The following is a 19,748-nucleotide window of genomic DNA, read 5'->3' as shown; positions in this document are numbered from 1 at the left end:
GATGGCATCCTTACAGCAGTGACTTAAAGGCACAACTTTTTAAAGAAAACTGGATTGGGGCAGATGTTTATGACTTCTTTCCTCCACCTCATGCTTGCCAGAAGCCCAAGAGTAAGCACGCTCCATTATTCCACGGAAAACTCCAAGGAACAAACTTAAGTTTAGTGAAGTCTACTTAAAATTTAAACAATAGTAAGTGACACAAAGTATACCTGCAGACCAAAGACTAGAGAAGTGTAGATAGTTTACAGTCATTTAGAAAAGATGATGCAATTCAGTTTGGGGGTTGTTTTTTAAACAGGTTTTGAGCCAGCTCAACACTTATTCAGCTATAGTACTCAGTGAGACAGGAAAGAATGCTCAAGCAGAAGAGGTAGCTGCTGGTCACATTTCCCAGAACAGAAAAAGACTACATTCTTTCTGCCAAACAAAAGCATCATATTCTGAAAACAGAAGAGAAAAAACATACACCCAAAAGCCTGTTTCTTTTGGCTCCCTGCCCAATACTAGAAAATAACACAAGAAAAAACAATATTTACTGTTGCAGGATTCTCCCACCTGTCCTGAAAAACATGCAAGTGCATCACAGAAGTAGCAAACCAGCAGAAACACAGAAGATAGGTTAAACTGAGCTGGTATTGGTACTAATCATTAACTACTCTAAAGTATATACCAGGCACACCCATGGAGCAAGAGCTACAGGAAGCAATGTTGTGTATTTCCAGGCTTCTTCCTGCTTAAATCACATGTAGAGTTCTGCATAGGACACAGGCCCCAGACTGAACGTTAAGGGTTCAGCTTCTTGCTAGAAATACCAACAAAATCCTTCCTCTTCTCACATGTCTCCAAAGAACCAGACTACTCCAGAAGAAATGTCCTTTGACCATGCAATTGAAATATTTTGTATTTACTTTTAAATAACAACAGCTTGTCTGTGAAGTTACTATTTCCTAAACTTCTGAAGAGTTCTAGCTCAGGTTACTGCAATCTCAACCTGGAATAAGATTATGTGAATGAGAAGTCGTTAAGGAACAGCTATTGCTCTCGTGTATCTCCCAAATGATAACAATGTGAAAAATTCACACACTGAAGCAAATCATGTCTCCAGAAAGACAACTAATACTGGTACAAAAGCTAAAAGGAAGAAGTATTTGAAAGAGTCACTCTTCAAAGCAAAGATCCAGGTTTGGAGTACAGAAGCTTAGATGTTGAACAATGCTGTATAAAATTGTGCATCTGAGTTACCAATACACCACCCAATGCCAGCCCAGCAATCAGAGAGCTAGCTTCTGAGGGTGAAGTTTCTCAATGCCAAACCAGCTACCCACAAACAAGAGAAGGTCCAGCACTACCTCCTCCTTCCCTACATCCCTTGCCCTAGCCTTGCTCCTTTCCACACCCACATTCATTCTTACCACCAGCTCACAGACACAACCTCTCCCTCCATTGCACTTGCTCCCAGACTTTTCCAGTCCCCTATAATTGCTACAGCAAGGAGAAAAAAAGCTCTTTTCTCATATTTTAGTAACTTTGATTAATTTATGATCAGATCAAGTGCCAAGAGCTAGCTCAAGATGAGTCATCACAGTGTGCAGCTAAGAGGAAGGAAGATCAGAAGCCCATCTCCATTCAGCAGCTGCAAGCTGTTCAGTGGATGCAGGCTGTAGAAATTCACACAAGTTCAGTTGAAAATAATCTAAGCAAACATTGCTTTTCTTCCTATCCTACCTGTTTAGGTCTTTTCTTTGCACCAGGACTGGAAAGTACTGGGTCTTACAATAAACCAGTTGAGGCAGCTAAACTAGCAAGAAACTCTCTAAATTCACTTAATTATCATAGCAGTGAAGCTTCATATTATGCTTTAATCTGGCAGCTCTGGTGCTTTGGAATGTTCACATCTGACAAGGACAAACATCACTTCTGCTTCATTCAAAAGGTCTAAATCAGAAAGTGACTTTCCCTGCTCTTGTTACTGAATAATTGGTTCTGAATAATTGGCTCATGGTCACAAATTCTAGCAGTTCTCCCAAATGAAAGCCTCCTTGGACACGTACCAACACTACATACAGGCTTTTTGTTATGCATGTAATAAAACAGTACAATTAGAGATACGTTCATTTTGACCATTATGCAGTTTTATTTTACCTTTTTGGATCAAAAGCTTCTCCACCTCTGGAACCTCCTCCAGGTGTTCTCCATGCCAGGCGTTCAATGTATTCATCTGCCACAAAGGGCTCCTAGCCACAAAATAAAAACTCTTTACAACGCACCACAGCAGGTTGTTCCTTAAGCAGCTGCTTATACATCATTCTGAAAGTGTTTAGAAGCTTTACCACAATGAAGGGCAAGTATAGTGTTGATAATTATCCCATCACTTTTTATGTTTACATAGTTAATATAGAGAACTATGTTCTTAATAAGATTTGGGTTTGAATATCTAGTCTTGAGATTGCCAGATGAGTGGGAAAGAATTTGCTGCAGGTCTGTGATGAGTTGGCTCCAAACTACCTGTCCTTATTTCCAGATGAGCTTATGGCTTGTCATTACAAAGTGTCTGAACCATGCAGCAGCTACATTGATTTGAGATACCACAACATGAGACCTAGGCATTAGCTGTTCAGCAGATAAGGAGGGAGAATTGATCTGCCTAAAAAAATGACATGGCAAAGTTTTCTTTGCAGTTGCTCAGCTCTCTGATGCAGTTCACAGGGCATCAGAAACAGAACCAAACAAGGCATTGCCCTGTGGCAAAAACAATGCGAGACTGCCACTGGACACTGTGCAACATCAAACTGTAGCTGCAGAAACAAAGCAGATTTAAATTTAAAAAAAACCAGCAAAGCAAGCATAAAACCAGATCACAGATTCAACTTGCCCAAGAAGGAAAAAGAGGGCAAGAGCAATGCAAAAAACACAAGGTTCTTCAAGTTTCTTCCATAAGAATACTACACAATGATAAAGAGTTCAGATCCTTTCTCCATGCAACAATGCTTCCTGAAGGCGAAGACCTCATTAAAAAACCAAAACCTGCTATTTTATTTGGCTTAAAACTTAAGCCAGCTCAAATATTTTTTCACATAGTTAATATTAAATACTCAAGTTAGTGTTTATCACCTCAGCTTCACTGGGAATCTAGCAGCATTGTTTGGAGGCCAACGTCAGCACATTTAAGATCAGTAAGCAAAGTATTCTCACAACCATCAGGATTTCATGGAAAGCTTTTAAATTACATGCAGCAAGGGCTCTAAAATGGTGAAACAAAATACAACACAAGCTGGGAGTGGCTCTGGTTAGCAGCGATATTTGCTACAGCTTATGTCTGATAGCGAAACACAAACATGCCACTACTGCTTTCGATAAAGCTCAGTTTAAAAAATAAGAATAATTATTTTAAATATACAGATCTCCACGAGTATCAAGTTGGTTCCTGTTTCAATAGGTTTAGAACTTTGTCAGAAGTAATTCAGAGGGGAAAAAACAACATTATAGTGTTATTCTAATAACTAGAAACAAGGGCTGAAAAGCAAACGCTGCCAGTTCAAGGTCTCTCAATCCTTAGAAACATGTTATGGCCCATCTGTGCAGGCCCAGCTATAAAAATAAAGATTAAGGGTTTTAAAATATATTTTGTAACACTCTGAATCCTCCTAGACAGGGCAAGAGATCATAGATCACACAGTAACTCCCCACTCAGACTGACTGTGGTTTGCTCAGCCTCCTTGGGTAAGCTTCAAAAGTACCACATACAAACTATTTCTCTACATGTCTTTAACCCAGCTCTTCCTGATACATAAAATTTCCTTTATGTAGCCTGCAGTGGGCAGGAGTATTCACACTGGGCAGCAGGGTCCTCCCTCCCTAGTCATGAGGTCTGTGGTGACAGGTTGGACTGGATGATCCTTGAGGTCTCTTCCAACCTTAGCGATACTGATACTGATTTCATCCAAAGTTATACAACACAGCTTTTTCCTACCAGCTTTTTCCTACCACAGCTTTTTCCTACCAGCTTTTTCCTACCACAGCTTTTTCCTGTTTGCATCACCTCTACCTCTAAATGTATGGGAATATTTTTTCAACGTTAATTCCAGGTGAGCCGTTCAATACAGCAACAGTCCCTTCAGGGGAGTCCTCCAACTTCCCAATTCTCTTTGCAGCATTTCTCCTTTATATGAAAATCACAACCACCACCTTTCCTCTGGAGATCCTGCAATTCAGCCGGAGCACCAGTCCAGTTACAAGGATACCGATGCCACATACAGTGTTTTGAAGAACCCTGTATAAAGGGTGCTCTATTTACTGCTTCTCACTTTGTATAAAGTATTTCCCACACTTCTGTCTTCTTTCAGCCATTTGCACTACAAGATAATTCACCTACACAGACATAATGACCTTGATTATTTTTCTTTGTGGTTTTTTGGTTGTTTCTTTTTTTGTGGTGGCTTTTTTTTTTGTTGGTTGGTTGATTGGTTGGTTGGGTTTTTTGCTTTCCCTCTGTAATGGTTTAAATCAGAACGGGTCAAACCAACCAGTGGGTTAACCTATTTCTATTTCTACATCAGAGCAGTGAAGGAAAACTAACATACAAAAACTCAGGACTGAGATACAAGAGTGAGGTAAGAATAGATTTTACTGAGCAAAATCAGAAAAACAGGGTACAAAATGCATAAGGACCGTAGCCTATCTGCAGAAAAGCACCGTGTAAAGCAGCAGCAAGAAGCAGCAAGCGAGCCAAAAGCCCAAGCCAGAAAACGACTCCCCCATCCCTTCCTGTCCCACCACCATCCAAGCAGAAAAGACTGACACCCGAGAACCCAGGAACTCAAAAGCAGTAACCAAACAGGAAAACTCTCACATTATAATCTGAACTTCAGGCCCCATAATACTTTGGTCCAGCCAGCACTTTCCTTTTTGAAGCTGGCACGACTGCAGCGTGCTATGAATAACAGCAGCAGGTTCAACTCAGTCCATGACACTCCCCCCATAAAAACATTTACAGAGTTTTCCTGCAAGCCTATGAAAGCCTCCTCTCCCAAGGAAATATGACATGCCCTAGACACTCAAAATTAATAATTATAATGCAAATCTTGCTCTATCCATGATATCTCTAAAGCTCCCTTGAGCATGTGTGTAGAGTACCTCCAGCTCCCTCCACTGCATCCCACATGGCAACAAACACCGTGGCTCACCTCAAACTTGGTGCCACCTGACCAGCCATGAGTTCAAACTCAACTAGCAGCAGCCCAGTCCCCTCCACTGCCCTTCAAACAGCACAGGCACTCATATGCACCCCCCTTCTTCCACTGTCTCCTTTCCTGCTTTTCTCCTGCAATGTCTGGTACCTGCATTTTGTTTGAATAATCTAACACAACAGCAAAGAGTGTTAATTAGTTTAGTCAGACCTAAACAATGGCAGAATCACTCCTATAATCTTTTAAAGACATATAACCTGAAAAATATCTGGTTTTCAAGACCATTTTAAATAAGAGATAAGTCCTTTGGGTTTTTAGCTATACAAACCTTGTTCTGTATTATTTAAGAAACAGTAACTTCAAGGGAATACTAAGATGTGCAAAAAACTGACCAGCAGAGAGGCAAAATGAGTTTTCTCTGCCAAATTTTCACAAAGGGTGTGCTAAAAATAATGTATTGGATTTATAAATACCAAATGAAGTTCAGCAGTGCCTTTAAGATTTTTTAAGATCTCACAGCTTCTGCTGCTAATCCAAAACTTTTTAGTTTTGCTTGTGTATATCTTCTACATACATTTGTTCTTTTTAATACTATCTTGATAACAGGTTACCTATAGCTGACAGTCTAATTCCCATTTTAAGTTTCCTACCCAGTTCTGCAAAAATTGCTGAAAATCAGCTATTACAAATGTCATTTGCAAGTCCTTTGCCTGTTATCAGATGAGCTCACACAGTCAATTTCTCCACAGCTTTGAACTTCCCTCCAGCTCTAGATGAATTAACCTGATCCTCCCCATTCAGCCAATACTACTGATTTAATAAAAGATATGTCTGAAGTGGATGATAACCTGGTTTGGTCTGGTCTGTGCAAATTAAGCTAAACTGGACCCAGCCACATTAAAGACCAGTTTAGAAGTAATCATTGCTAAATTATGCTTTGAGCTACAAGGGAAAATTGAGTCCATGTTGTTCAGCATGGATCCTTCTACACAGTCTCATGTGTCTATAGGTCATGCAGGAAAAAAATTAGAGAGGCAAAAGCCCATTTAGAGCTTAGAATGGTCACTGCTGTGAAGGACAACAACAAATCCTTATATAAATATATTAATGGAAAGAGGAGGGGCAAGGACAACCTCCACTCCTTAGTGGACATGGAGGGGAATATAGTAACCAAAGATGAGGAAAAGGCAGAGGTACTTAACATCTTTTTTGCCTCAATTTTTAATAGCAGGATAGGTTGTCTTCTGGACAACTGGCCTCCTGAGCTGACAGATGGAGTCAGGGAGCAGTATAGCTCCCCTGTAATCCAGGAGGAAGTAGTTAAGAGACCTGCTTAGCTGCTTGGATCCCCACAAGTTCATGGGACCGGATGACATCCATCCTAGGATGCTGAGAGAGCTGGCAGATGAGCTGGCCAAGCCACTCTCCATCATTTTTCAACAGTCCTGGCTCACTGGAGAGGTCCCAGATGACTGGAAGCTGGCCAACGTGGTGCCCATCCACATGAAGGGTTGGTTGAATGAGCCAGGGAATTACAGACCTGTCAGCCTGACCTGAGTGCCAGGCAAGATTATGGAACAGGTCATCTTGAATGCAATCACACAGCACTTCCAGGATGGCCAAGGGATCAGGCCCAGCCAGCATGGATTTAGGAGGAGCAGGTCCTGCCTGACCAACCTGATCTCCTTCTATGATCAGGTGACCCGCCTGGTGGATGTGGGGAAGGCTGTGGATGTAGTCTACCTGGACTTTGATACCATCCCCCACAGAAAACTCCTGGCCAAGCTGTCAGCCTGTGGCTTGGACAGCAGCACTCTGTGCTGGGTTAGGAACTGGCTGGAGGGCTGAGTCCAGAGAGTGGTGGTGAATGGTGCCACGTCCAGCTGGCAGCCAGTAACTAGTGGTGTGCCCCAGGGATCAGTGCTGGGCCCCATCCTGTTCAATATCTTTACTGATGATCTCGATGAGGGCATTGAGTCCATCATCAGTAAATTTACAGATGACACCAAGCTGGGGGCAGGTGCTGATCTCTTAGAGGGTAGGAAAGCTCTGTAGAGGGACCTTGACAGGTTGGACAGATGGGCAGAGTCCAACAGCATGAGATTTAACACATCTAAGTGCCGGGTTCTACACATTGACCACAACAACCCCATGAAGTGCTACAGGCTGGGGTCAGAGTGGCTGGAGAGCAGCCAGGCAGAAAGGGACCTGGGGGTACTGGTTGATAGCAGGCTAAACATGAGCCAGCAGTGTGCCCAGGTGGCCAGGAAGGCCAATGGGATCCTGGCCTGTATCAGGAATAGTGTGGCCAGCAGGAGCAGAGAAGTCATTCTGCCCCTGTACTCAGCACTGGTTAGGCCACACCTTGAGTACTGCGTCCAGTTCTGGGCCCCTCAGTTTAGGAAAATTGTTGACTTGCTGGAACATGTCCAAAGAAAGGGCAACAAAGCTGGTGAGGGGTCTGAAGCACAAGCCCCATGAGATGGGGCTGAGGGAGCTGGGGTTGCTTAGCCTGCAGAAGAGTAGGCTCAGAGGAGACCTTATTGCTGTCTACAACTGCCCGAAGGGTTGTAGCCAGGTGGGGGTCGGTCTCTTCTCCCAGGCAACCACCAACAGAATGAGAGGATACAGTCTAAAGCTGCAGCAGGGGAGGTTTAGGCTGGATGTTAGGAAGTTCTTCACAGAGTGATTGCCCATTGGAATGGGCTGCCCAGGGAGGTGTTGGAGTCACCATCACTGGAGGTGTTTAGGAAGAGACTGGATGGGGCACTTGGTGCCATGGTTTAGTTGATTAGATGGTGTTGGGTGATAGGTTGGACTTGATAATCTCGAAGGTCTTTTCCAACCTGGTTTATTCTATTCTGTATTGAAAATTACTTTTGAACATACATTCATGAAAACAAGATGACAAATAACCGCACTCAGTGTGCAGGCAAGGGTTACTCCCATTTTCATGTTGGCAGTGACTTCAAATTAACATAGCAGGCAACATTAGTTCTCTTGCCTTTGGAGTAAAAGAGAAGTGAAAGCAAGAGAGAAAAATGTACCAGCTTCCATAATGAAAAACAGTCCTGTCTCTAGGCAGGAGTCTCACCTGCTTTGCAATTTCATCTTTATTGCTATTGCAAAATAAGGCAAATTGTGGCATGACCCAAAACAGACAAAACTTAGTTTTCTTTCCACACCCAAGTTATCTCACATTCAATATCAACACAAAGAACAAAACCACACTGTCATCACATTGAGAAATCAATGGACTCCTCCTTGGACAGCTACAGACATGTAGAGATTGTACAAAACCTAGCATCTAGCTAATTAGAACACAGTTTATTAGTCTTGCTATTTTTTCAAGCCATGAAAGCCAAAAGATGTGAGTCATAGCACACAGCAGTCCTGTGTCATAACCGTGATTCATAAATACAAGCATACACAATGCATTTATATAGGATCTTCCAGAGAAACAGGAAGACCTTTCCTGAAGGCTGGGCAAAGCATGTCCTGGTGTTAAGACACCAAATGAACAACTTGCTCTTGAGTGACTCGGAGAGCAAACACAGGATACCTGGCAATGATACCACATCCCCATGCACTAGCAAGTAGGGACAAACATTTTCTGTTAATCACAGGTCACATCATGAGAGCCCGTGGTCCAAGCCCAGAATTGCCAGATGGCTGTTACATTCCTGCCCTGCTCATGCGTGGCCTTGGGAGAGCTACTTGGTTTCTCATTCCTCAGTTTCACAGCAGCTAAAAGGAGGGCAAAGTTATTTCTTTAGCAAAAGCCATGCTCAGATACTAGGGTGCGGGGGTCAACTGCACATGTGCCATCGGGAGAAGAGTGGCAGTGGGGCCTGGCACAGCAACACCCCATCTGCTGCAGAGACCTGCGAGCCCCAGGGGAAGGAGGCCCAGTCGTAAGGGACACCGCCTTAGGGAAGGCGAAGGCCTGCATCCTCTCGAGGCATCACACCCGTTCCCTCAGCCTCCCACACCGACGCCCCATTTCCTCCGGTTCCGGCACGGCGCTGCTCGCCCCCAACACGCCCTTCCCCGGGGCGAGAGGGTCCGTCTGCCTGTCCGCGGCCTCCCCACCCCAGCAGATGCTCGCTCGGCGGACGCTGTGCCCTGACTGTGACAGAGGGAGGCCGCAGCATCCCATTTGAGAGCTGGCCGGCCCCGCCACCGCCTCCCGCCCCTGGGCCCAGCCCGGGGACGCCCGCGGGGAGCCCCCGGCGCTACCCGCACCCACCTCGAAGAGCTCGGCCGTGGTGGCCATGGCCACAGGGAATGGCGGCGGGACTCCTCAGCGGCCCACCGCCGCCGCCACCCCACCGCTGCCGCTCATTGTGTTCCGCCGCCCCGGCAGCAGCAGCAGCGGCAGCAGCAACTGCGGCCGCGGCGCCGCCTCTACCCGCCGGAAATGGGCCTGCGCCGGGGCGGCCGCCGCCGGGGAGGAGCCGGGAGCTGAGCGCTGCCGCGGGAGCAGCAGCAGCTCCTCCGCAGCGCCGGGGCTGCCTTGGGCACCACCGCTGCCATGGCCCTGCGGGCGCTGTGGCTCCTCAAGCACGAACCCGGGGCCGGTGGCACCGTGCTTTTCTCCAGGTAACGGCGGCGGCGCCGGGCCGTGGGGCGTGTGGAGACCGGGGAGGGGCCCGGCGGCCTGAGCAGGCCTGTGGGTAAGGCCGGGGCGAGGATCCTCAGGGGACCGGGGCCTGGCGGGGTTTTGCTGGGCACCTCTTCCCGGGCTGCGCGCCTTGTTGGGCGTCCGGCGTCGGTCAGCGGGGAAAGAGAAGAAGCTGAAGGTCCGTAGTGGAGGCGCCGAGGATTTCAGAGCAGCAGAGCTGCCTCAGGGCCCCGGAATAGATGCAAAAGTACCAAAATAGTCTGGTGGGGGATAAACCCGTTTGCTTGTCAAAGCAGGTCCCACCCGCAGTCCAAGCCATTACACCCTGTGAACCTAATTTTGAACATTTCTCAGTTCAGACAATGTGATTTTAACTAAAATTAATTTTTTAACAGCTGCTTTATTTTGCACATGACTTTCCTTTCTCTCTTCCTCTTTCTGTCTGTTACTGTAAATATTTTTCCTATTTCTTTTCTGCCCTGATACCCATAAGAACAAGGTAATGATCCTGAAATACTGCTAGGTGAACAAAATGTGCAAAGTCGAAAACATGTATTTTGCTGATATTCTCTTTGTGTTGTTGTGTAATTGTACAAAACTTACAGCATTTTCAGGCAGAAATTTAATTTTCCACTTGATTTTAATGTTTACATACAAAGTTCTTGTGGTTTTTCTTTCTTTTTTTTTTTTTTTTAATTAGCCAAAGGAGTACTTTTTGTTCACAACTCTTAGAGAGTTTTAAGTAGGACTTTGGGCTAGTCAGGCTGCTTTTTGTGGCCTGACAAAATATGTTGCCATTCCCTTGTGCTCTCTGGGATTTTAGAGGACTCAATTCTAAAGAATGGGCGGAAAAATAACTAGGGGCTAGGAAAAAGGAAAATAACTGGGACTAGGAAAAGGAAAAATAATGAGACCTAGGTGATAGACATGACCCACAGTCCTGGCCTGAATTCAGTAAAACTGAACAGAGAACCTATAAGGTTCTCTCTTCAAGAGAAGCGAAAAAAAAAAAAAGAGCAAGTAGACTATCTTCCATCTTAAGGTGCAGACAGATCTCTACATTGGACATTCCTCTGATTGTTTTAGGATTAGTATTATGGTCCTTGTATTACCTATAAGACCAGAGATGAGGCCTCCTCTCTACAAACACAGAGAAAGAGAAAGCCTTGTCCCAAAAAATCTGAGTGTGTAATCACCATGGAGGAAGGAGGGGCTGGTGACAGAGATACGTGAAGTAACTTGTCACACAGTAAGCAGCAGAGACAAGGAATAGCACTTCTTTCAAAAGGACAAACTATACTTGATACTTCAAGTGATTTCCAGACTTAGATCTTTCAAGTTCCCAGAGGAAATAATAGGGCTGTGAAAACCCCAGGTTTATCCTCCTAAGTGACCTTAAATTCAACAATGCAGACAGACAATATAAAGAATGCCAGATCACATGGAAACTGTTGGTTTCGGGACTTACACACTCAGCTGGAGATACGTGAGCCCTGATCTTTAACCTCAGAGAAGACATCTGGGACATCAAAGCATTCCACTTCTTTTTAGCCTGATCATAACTTAATTCAGGCAACAAGTTTGGTCTCTCTCTTGAATCACCAAAGCTTATTCATCTGCCCCTAGAAACTTCATCTTTTTAAATTTTCGTGACTTTCTAGAAGGGAATACTGAAAAACTGATATCTAAGGGCTAGCAAATCATCCCTGTTAAATCTGGGAAGGTACAATGGGAGGAGAAGATTGCTGTAGCATGGGGAGACCTTCACCGAATAGAGCAGGGAGATTGGGACATAAGCAAAACAAACCCAGACTGAAATATCTCCTCTTCCTTTGTTTGTAGAAAGTTGACCAGAAATAGGAGATGCTCACCAAGGTTACGTGTAGCCTTTTATAACCTTGCTCTGGAGCTCCTCATAAATTTTTGAGCCTCAAAACCACTGTTTCCTTGCTATTCAGAATAGATATGAGACTGTAGGGAGGAGTTTTACTATCATCTGCATCCTGTTTATGGCTCGCATAGCTCTGTCTTCTCTCTGCTTATGCTTGCTTTTTCCTCACTTTATTAAAAAAACAAAAAAGGCAAGCTGTAGATGCCTGATTAAGAATCAAACCAAAAAAAGCACAGTCATTGAAAATAAGCCTGAGGAAGCGCCTCCAGCAAGTGACATTGCTAGTCAGTTAAGGAAGATTGTGTAGGTGGGACTTAGAGGCAGCAGGATAAGAACCGTGCAAGTGCTGAAGAGCAGAAGGGGAGCAATACATATGGAGGTCATAGATAAAACAAAGTACCACATTGCTGGGATTATAAGTTCCATTCCAATTTAAGAAAGCTTGCCAATATGTCTTTATAAAGGTAGTATAAAAGGGGAATAAATAAAGTCATTTATGTATCTCTGTGGTTTATTCTCCCATGTTTGTCTGCAAGCATGGCTCTGAACTCAAACATGCAGCCTGAGAATAGATCTGCTACAACATGACTCTTAAAGCAATTTACCTAGTTTCCTGGCGGGTAACCTGTATTATGCACTCTGAGGGACTGTGCATAGCTGCTAAGAGGATGCACAAAAGAGAATGTAGAAAAAACAACCTGTTATCAGACTTAATGTAAGAGACACTTGTGAGAGTCTGTAGTTCCAAAAAAGGATGAAAACCAATGCATTAGAGGAAGTAGTATGTTTTCTTCTCTTAGCTATTTATTAAAAGGCAACTGTCCAGTTCCTCCTAACAGATTTAGTGCAGTTTGAGAAGAAATTTGTCCTGTTGTCATTTAAAAAATAATACTGCTTCAAAAGAAAAATGTTTTTCTCAAACATTATCCCTAGGAAGTTTGAAATTGAATGTATAAATACATATGTTGATGCAGCACAGCAACTTTAAAATACACAAAGCCTTGTGTCTCTGTAACATCTTAAATACTCAAAAAACCCAAAACAAACAAACAAAAAACCCCACCCAACCTAATCATGAAGGAGTCATGACAGCTTCAAGTTGCACTACTGTACTTGCAGTGTGGAATCCATTTTGCTCTTCACCAAAAATCATGCAGGTCTTGTTGGAAAAATTTGACTTACATACAGTGAAAACTTTTTATAATATTGTAAAGAATTATAGTTAATCTTGTTAAGCAGTTAAAGCAACTGCTGCAGATCATTTGTGTATGCTCAGACCGGCAATAAAGAGCCTGTGTATGAGTAACTTCAATTCTACTGTCTCACAAATACGGTATTTATTAGAGGACCAAAGCTGTTGCCTCAGTAGCATTCTGTATCTGAGCAAAAAACTTTTGTAGAATTCTATTATGTGGGATACCTGTTTTCTTAAATGTCTGAAAGCTTGTCTTCAGTGTGGTTTCACCTCTTAGAAGTATTAAGTTTTGCTGCACTGGTATGAGTCATGCTTGGGTTCACTGGTGTCTTTTAAACACTTACACCTTTATAGAGCAGGAAGGATAGAAAGAAACATTCTTATTTTAGTGAAAAAATGAATGAATGAATGTATTTGTTCAAAGTTTCCAGTAAAAATCCACCTGCCAGAATGAATCCTAATTCCTCATGAAACTGTTTTATTGACAGCAGTTTAGATTCTGACCCTGTCACTGTTTCTGTCAGGACATTGCTGACTTCCACTTACACAAGCTTGCTTTTGGGAGGCCTCTAGGAGTTATTCAGATACCTAAGAGAAACTATCCTTGATTAGATATGTATTCCAAAGATTTTTTTTTTAATATGTTTGCATTTTCTGACAGCCAGAAAAAAGATTGTTTGTTCCCGCTTCTAGGAACTCTGTTGGTATGATATTTTGGGTAGGAAAAGATGCATAGCATTAAGATGATTTTATTTCCATGTCACAGACATTACCCCACTGTTGAAATACGTGCTGAGAACTTCAATGGGTCAACACACGTGCCGGTGCCATCTGACAGTGCTTTCCTGAAAGCCCTGCTCTTTGAACTGAGACTCGTAGATGACGATATTTTTGTGGAGCATCGGGATACCTGTACGCGAATCAATCACTCGTTGGTATATTCAGTTCGCACTGAAGGAGGGGACCTCTGGCCCGTGCTTGCTTTCCAGAAGAGTGGTCTAATCTATGCATGTCTCCCACTAGTTGAAGAGAGTTTGGAGCCACAACCACCCCTCCTCACTGTTAGTGGGCTCTCCCAAGGACTGGCTCTTCTGTTAGGCATCGTGGACTACATCTCTCCAAGTCGAAAGAATGAAGCTGAGATGAATGCAAAAATAGGCCAGCTTCGAAATCTTCTTATACAGGCCTGTCCACTTGGCACCCCCTTAAACACAAACATACGCAGCTTAAACAGCTCATTTGATGACATTCAGGAGACGCCTACAGATGAGAATCAGCCAGCTTGGAGATCCAACACATACAAAGGCAAACCTCAGGTTAATGTCTGCATCACTGAAAAAGTCAAATGTATGCAGTATGATAAAAGAGATGTTGTGGACATGTGGCAAGTTTATGGAGCTGTCAATTGCAAGGTGAGAGCATTTGATGTGCAAGTATGACCCAAGCACGCAGGGAATATAACTGTTCATACATTTTACTTTGGTATGTGATGAGGGAATTTCTAATCCTGTCACATTTCAGAGTGTTACAAACTATTACATACTAGACTGATGCATTAGTGACCTTCATTTTAATCTTCGCTGTTGTTGTTTTCCTTGTATGCTTCATGCATTTTTTCAGTAACCATGTATGGGACTTAAATTTACAGCATTCATTGTATTTTCCCATATTGTCCATATTTTAATTTAAATAGGGAGAAGTCATTTCATGCAGTTTTTGCATATAGAGACTAAGAAAGAGTAGTCCTAACACCACGTTTCTTTGCAGCTATCTAAAAAGCAATGTGTGAAATAATGATTAGAAACAATTTCTGAATGACTCTTCTACAAGTGTCTACATGAGCATTTTTAATTATTTTTCCTGCTAAATGAAAGTTTAATCTTCTACTTCATTCTGTTACAACAACATTCTGAATCCACAAATGTTCATTTAGCTGGCATAGAACAGTTGATATGGAATCTGCTGAAAGAAACTGATCATATAATTGTTTTGAATGTTTTTCAATGTGACAGTGGTTTTCATTATTTAATATTAAAAATTGGGGAATATTGACTAAATAGATCAATAATTATGAAATACATTTACATTTGTACTTTCCATTTAACATCCTTTGTTCTGGATTATGCTTGGTAAGCACACTATATTATCACAGTACCCTGCATTTGTAGCTGCCAGTGTTTCAAGAGGAGAAAGACCTCCTAATAAAGTGGATCATGACAATTTAGTTATTTGCAAGAGGTAGGATACTCATCTCTGGAGGAAGCCAGCCTAAGTACTGTGCTTCTGGAGATTGGGTTATTTCCCAGCAGCCATGTTGGTAGGGATTATGTGAGTGAACAGCTTCCTGCTCTCAGAGGGACAAGTTTCTAGGTCATTTTGCAGAGTGGATGACCTTACGTAAGAGGAAAGCAGCCCTGGTGTAATCACGTGCTGCTGAGCTGGCACATGCAGGGACAAGACGTTGGATGTGCTGCACGTGGTTGCCATGAGAAGGCTGACATGGGACCACAGTAGCCATTAATAGCACGCTTGAATCCATTAAGTGGATATTGTAAAAGTAACTGAAATAATTAGACCACCACCAAGTGTGTTTTTGTAGTGTTCATAGTGATGTCACTGTGCAGTAGGTCCTTGGCTGACTTACCTGCTCTGCTCTTGTCAATTAAGAGACATTTAGATAAGACTGTCATCATAGCCCTACTGTGGGAGAGGTTACAGAAATGGATAAGGGACTTTGTTCTGACAGTATGAATGTGTGAAACCAGCTGGAAAATTTTTAGTGTGATTTTTTTCCCCCAAAACATACTGCTTGTATTTGATTTTTGAACATCAACTTCTGACCTGAGTGAGACAGTTTAGAATAATCTCTTGACTTAATTTTTTTCAAGTGTGACATAGAGGGATCTGCACCAAATGTAACCCTCAGTCTGAACCTCCCAACCAATGCTCCTCCGCTTCAAGATGTTGTGGTCCATCATTGTGTGACTTCTGTTGACCCTGCCATGCTGATGTCCAGCAGTGCCGAGCCGCTGGATGATTCTGTGTTTAATGGACCTTACAAATTTCCTTTCATTCCTCCTTCAGAGTCATTCAACTTGTGTTACTACACTTCCCAGGTAATGACATCGCTGACCCTCATTATTTTCCAGTCTTCATAGGGGAATAAAAATACCCATGTTGTTGGACATGTCTGACAGAGGTGGTAGAATGGTTATTATATAATTAACTGCTTGGAAGGCACTTCAGCCCTTGAGTCAGATATCTGAGTCAGGTGGTCCTTGGTCTGGCTGCTCTTAATTCAGATGAACCACTTAGATGCCTGAATTGGAGAAATGAATCCAGGCTGAGATGCCAAGTGCATATACCACAAATCTGTGTATCGCAAGCAGCTGGAGAGGATTTGGCACAGTCAGCAGTTAATGCGTGTTTGTTACATTTCAAACTGATTTAGCAATGATAATTGATCTTATGATGATAGTGTTAATTTATCTTGAGAATGAATACAGTTTCTTCCAGGTTCCTGTTCCACCAATTTTGGGACGTTATCAACTCACTGAAGAAGGATCACAATTTAAAATAACAGTTAATTTGAAGCTTCATGAAAGCATAAAGAATTCTTTTGAGTACTGTGAAGCTCGTATACCTTTTTTCAACAGGTAAGCATAAAAAATATCCTAAATAGATTTTTTTCCATTTCTCTGAAATGAACCTTTCAGGAGTCAGTATAACTTGTGGATGCTGACCTTGCAAATATTGGGAAGCTCCTTTGGAATTCTTGTAATTTCCAGTTTTGATAACATTCTGGTTCCTTCTGTTTGCCTGTGGTATTTTTTCTTATGAAACATTGCCCCAGTCCTCCTGGATTAAGTCTCAAGATCACTTCCAACCCAGGGTTACCTCTTCTTTATGACTGCTAATCCTAGCTACAGATCAGCTTATCAAAAATATAGTTATTTAAAATTAAAAGGCTAGTTTTCATTTAAGCCTCTCTGATTACTGCCATGACTATGCTGTCACCTAATTATCATGAAAATTTGAAGATGAAATGATAGGAAGTTGCTTATGCTGATCATAGTGTCAGTAAAATGCTATCAGTGAACTAAAGACAGCAAAGTATCAACAGCACTTTTATGATTACTAGGTTGAGACCACAGTGATTTTCTCCTCCTCTGTAATTTCTTTACATAAATTAGTGGTGTGTTCAGATATGTAGGATTTGTCTGTAGGCACATAAATAGTGTCTTTCAGCATCTCGTTGCTTTCTGTAACAAAATGGGCATTAACCAATACTGATTGGTACTAATTCCTATGGCTTTATTTCTCCTCTGTCCTATTGTAGAGGCCCAATTGCTCAATTAGAGTACAAAGTTAGTTATGGCCAACTGGATTTGTCACGAGACAAGAGCCTACTGGTTTGGATCATCGGTAAGTAGAATATCCCTGTGCAGTCTTATTTCCTCCCCAGTGAGTTTTGTGTAGCATAGGCACAGCTATAATTTCTTACAGATGCTGTTTCTGGCTTTAGGACAGAAGTTCCCTAAATCTTTGGAAGTTTCTCTGACTGGAACTGTGTCTTTTGGCACTGCAAGCAAAGAACACCCAACTGATTATGTTTGCACTGGCAACACTGCTTATGTAAAAGTAAGTCACAGAAAAGAAGCCTTTGTAATTTTTTTATTATCTTAAATTGGCTGTGAAGATACATTGATTTTAAACCCAACATAATTATTAGCCTCTTTGTTCTCACCGTGGAGTTTTCTGTTCTCTTCCTTGCGGTATTTGACATCCTGTCATTTTGGAGTACACTTGAACGCCAAGGGCACGTAACACAGATTGCCAATATTTGCACAGCAAGCACAACAATATGCATCTGATCATGTTTTCCCTCTTTCTATAGCTGTATTTTAGGATCCCAGACTTTACACTTACTGGATGTTACACAGACCAGCATTCTATTCAGATCTTTGTACCAGGGAAACCCAAAATTACTACATGTGAGTTGCTAAAATGTCATTTATTTAACTGAAACTGTGTATTGAAGCTACAGATTAGACATCAGTGATGAAAATTATGTAGCTGAAATTGGACAAAGCTTTCTCCTGGTTTGCTTGGGACATTGAAGAAATTTTGTCCTCTGCTTTTTTGGGGGTGTTTTTGTGGTGATGCTTAGTGCAACCCTGGAGTAGGGGCTGTTATCTTTTCCAGATGAAAGCTCTTTTTACTCAATTACAAAGTCAGACTCTCATGGACTCTCTCCCTGCTTCAGCCTGTGCTGTTTTACTGTGCTCTGCATAGTGGCTGAACCTTTACTAAGGGACAGAGAACACCTCTCTTTAGCCTGGCCCCTTGTTTAGGACACTTTTTTAAGGGACATGATATGTGGATTAGCAATACTCAGGTAGAGAACTCAGCTCCTGCATGCCAGGTGAGACTGTTACTCTCAGTGTCATCACATCAACAGTCACAACAATCTGTGAAGCAGAAACCAAATCTGCTGCTTTTTGAGTCAGCACATGACTACTTCCAAGTGTGCACCCAAATTACACCAACTGGGAAGGCAGTAGGCACTCATTAAATCTGAGCACTACTGCCTAAAGGAAGCATTTTTATTTGTAGCTGTCTGTCTTTCCAGCTTCTGCAGTTATCTTAGCTGAACCCCAGAAATGCCTCTTAAAAACTGTGATCTACACTGTTGATTTGTGACAGGTCACATTCAGTCCTAAACTGTAATGCAAACCAGCAACATTTTCATCCTGTATGTTTTATATTGAGTATGCAATTTATGTTCATTGAACAGAATCCAAGTCATCCACCTGCCTTTGACTTAACCTCTGTTTGAATTGTAAGCTCATGACTGATACATTAGTAAAGGTAACTGAAGCTGAGGCTTTAAATGTCTCATTAACAGAAATTATTTTCAAATAATAATGAGGGTCTTACAGTTTAAAGACGCCATTATACCTTTTCTGTAAACTAGTAAGGATGGATTAGTAATCTCTTAACTTGGATGAAGGAATGTCTGATTGTAAAGCACCCTGTAATTATTATTTTTCTTGCTTGTTTGTTTGTTTGTTTTTTCTTAGCCCGGGAACTGATTTCTTCTGATTACTACATCTGGAATTCCAAAGCACCAGTACCTATGGTGTACAAAACTTTACTTGACTAATTGCCTTGTGAATGAATTTTGTATTTTAACAAAACAGTTCATGAGAGTACTGTCATGATACAGTGAAAATAAATATTCTCCAGCACTTGTAGTTTGTATGTTTGCTTCAAAATTACTGCTGAGGAAAATCAAGAGGTCACTTCTCTTGAAAACATACACTGGTTTTAAATTCTTTACTATTGTATATATCTTAGAGAAGACAATTTGAAATCTACATGCCATGGCCATTTTTACTTCCCTTTCTAACATTCATGGAATCACAGAATGACTTAGGTTGGAAGTAATCTCTGCCATGGGCCTCTCAACTAGATCAGGTTGCTCAAGGACTCATCCAGCCTGGCCTTGAATACAAGGCTTAAGGCTCAAGGCGTCATCCAGCCTGGCCCAGGGAGCTACAGGCTTGTCAGTCTGACCTTGGTGATAGGAAAGCTCAAGAGCAGGTCATCTTGAGTGCCATCACACAGCACTTAAAAGACAGACAGGTGATCAGGCACAGTCAGCATGGGTTTACAAAAGGCAGGTCCTCTCTAACTAATCTGATTTCCTTATACAACGAGGTGACCTGCCTATTGGAAGAGGGAAATGCTGTGGACATGTCTACCTGGACTTTAGTAAAGTCTTTGATAGTGTCTCCCACAGCATTCTCCTTCAGAAACTCAGGGCACAGGGCTTGGATAAGTGCA

At 42.4% G+C, this 19,748-nt stretch overlaps 2 protein-coding genes across 5 annotated transcripts in view; one reads left to right on the top strand and one right to left on the bottom strand.

Annotated features, from left to right (window-relative positions):
* EXOC5 (exocyst complex component 5) overlaps positions 1–9,595 on the bottom strand; it is a 36,541-nt gene extending 26,946 nt beyond the window's left edge. For all 3 annotated transcript variants that reach the window (XM_068149013.1, XM_068149015.1, XM_068149014.1), the window contains exons 1-2: positions 9,439–9,595; positions 2,146–2,237 (exon numbers count right to left, since the gene is read on the bottom strand). In XM_068149013.1, the coding sequence (XP_068005114.1) occupies positions 2,146–2,237; positions 9,439–9,465 (119 nt within the window). In that variant the 5' untranslated portion in view covers positions 9,466–9,595. The remainder of the gene's footprint in view (positions 1–2,145; positions 2,238–9,438) is intronic.
* Positions 9,596–9,629: 34 nt separating this feature from the next.
* On the top strand, positions 9,630–19,150 carry AP5M1 (adaptor related protein complex 5 subunit mu 1). 2 transcript variants are annotated; one of them, XM_068149011.1, is made up of 8 exons: positions 9,634–9,791; positions 13,666–14,311; positions 15,788–16,015; positions 16,416–16,555; positions 17,239–17,324; positions 17,425–17,540; positions 17,797–17,893; positions 18,983–19,150. In XM_068149011.1, exons 1-8 carry the CDS (start codon positions 9,724–9,726, stop codon positions 19,063–19,065), a joined length of 1,464 nt encoding a protein of 487 aa, XP_068005112.1. In that variant the 5' UTR covers positions 9,634–9,723; the 3' UTR covers positions 19,066–19,150. The 2 variants fall into 2 exon arrangements, with proteins under 2 accessions (XP_068005113.1, XP_068005112.1); XM_068149012.1 differs by lacking the exons at positions 17,797–17,893; positions 18,983–19,150 and having other exon boundaries at positions 9,630–9,791; positions 17,406–17,532.
* Positions 19,151–19,748: the final 598 nt, after the last annotated feature.

Source organism: Melanerpes formicivorus, unplaced genomic scaffold (assembly GCF_026170545.1).
Source record: "Melanerpes formicivorus ecotype bairdi unplaced genomic scaffold, bMelFor1.0.p_v2 SCAF_17, whole genome shotgun sequence".
Lineage (NCBI taxonomy): Eukaryota > Metazoa > Chordata > Aves > Piciformes > Picidae > Melanerpes > Melanerpes formicivorus.
The sequence above is the reverse complement of the archived record's forward strand: the minus strand, read 5'-3'. Positions and strand labels throughout refer to the sequence as shown.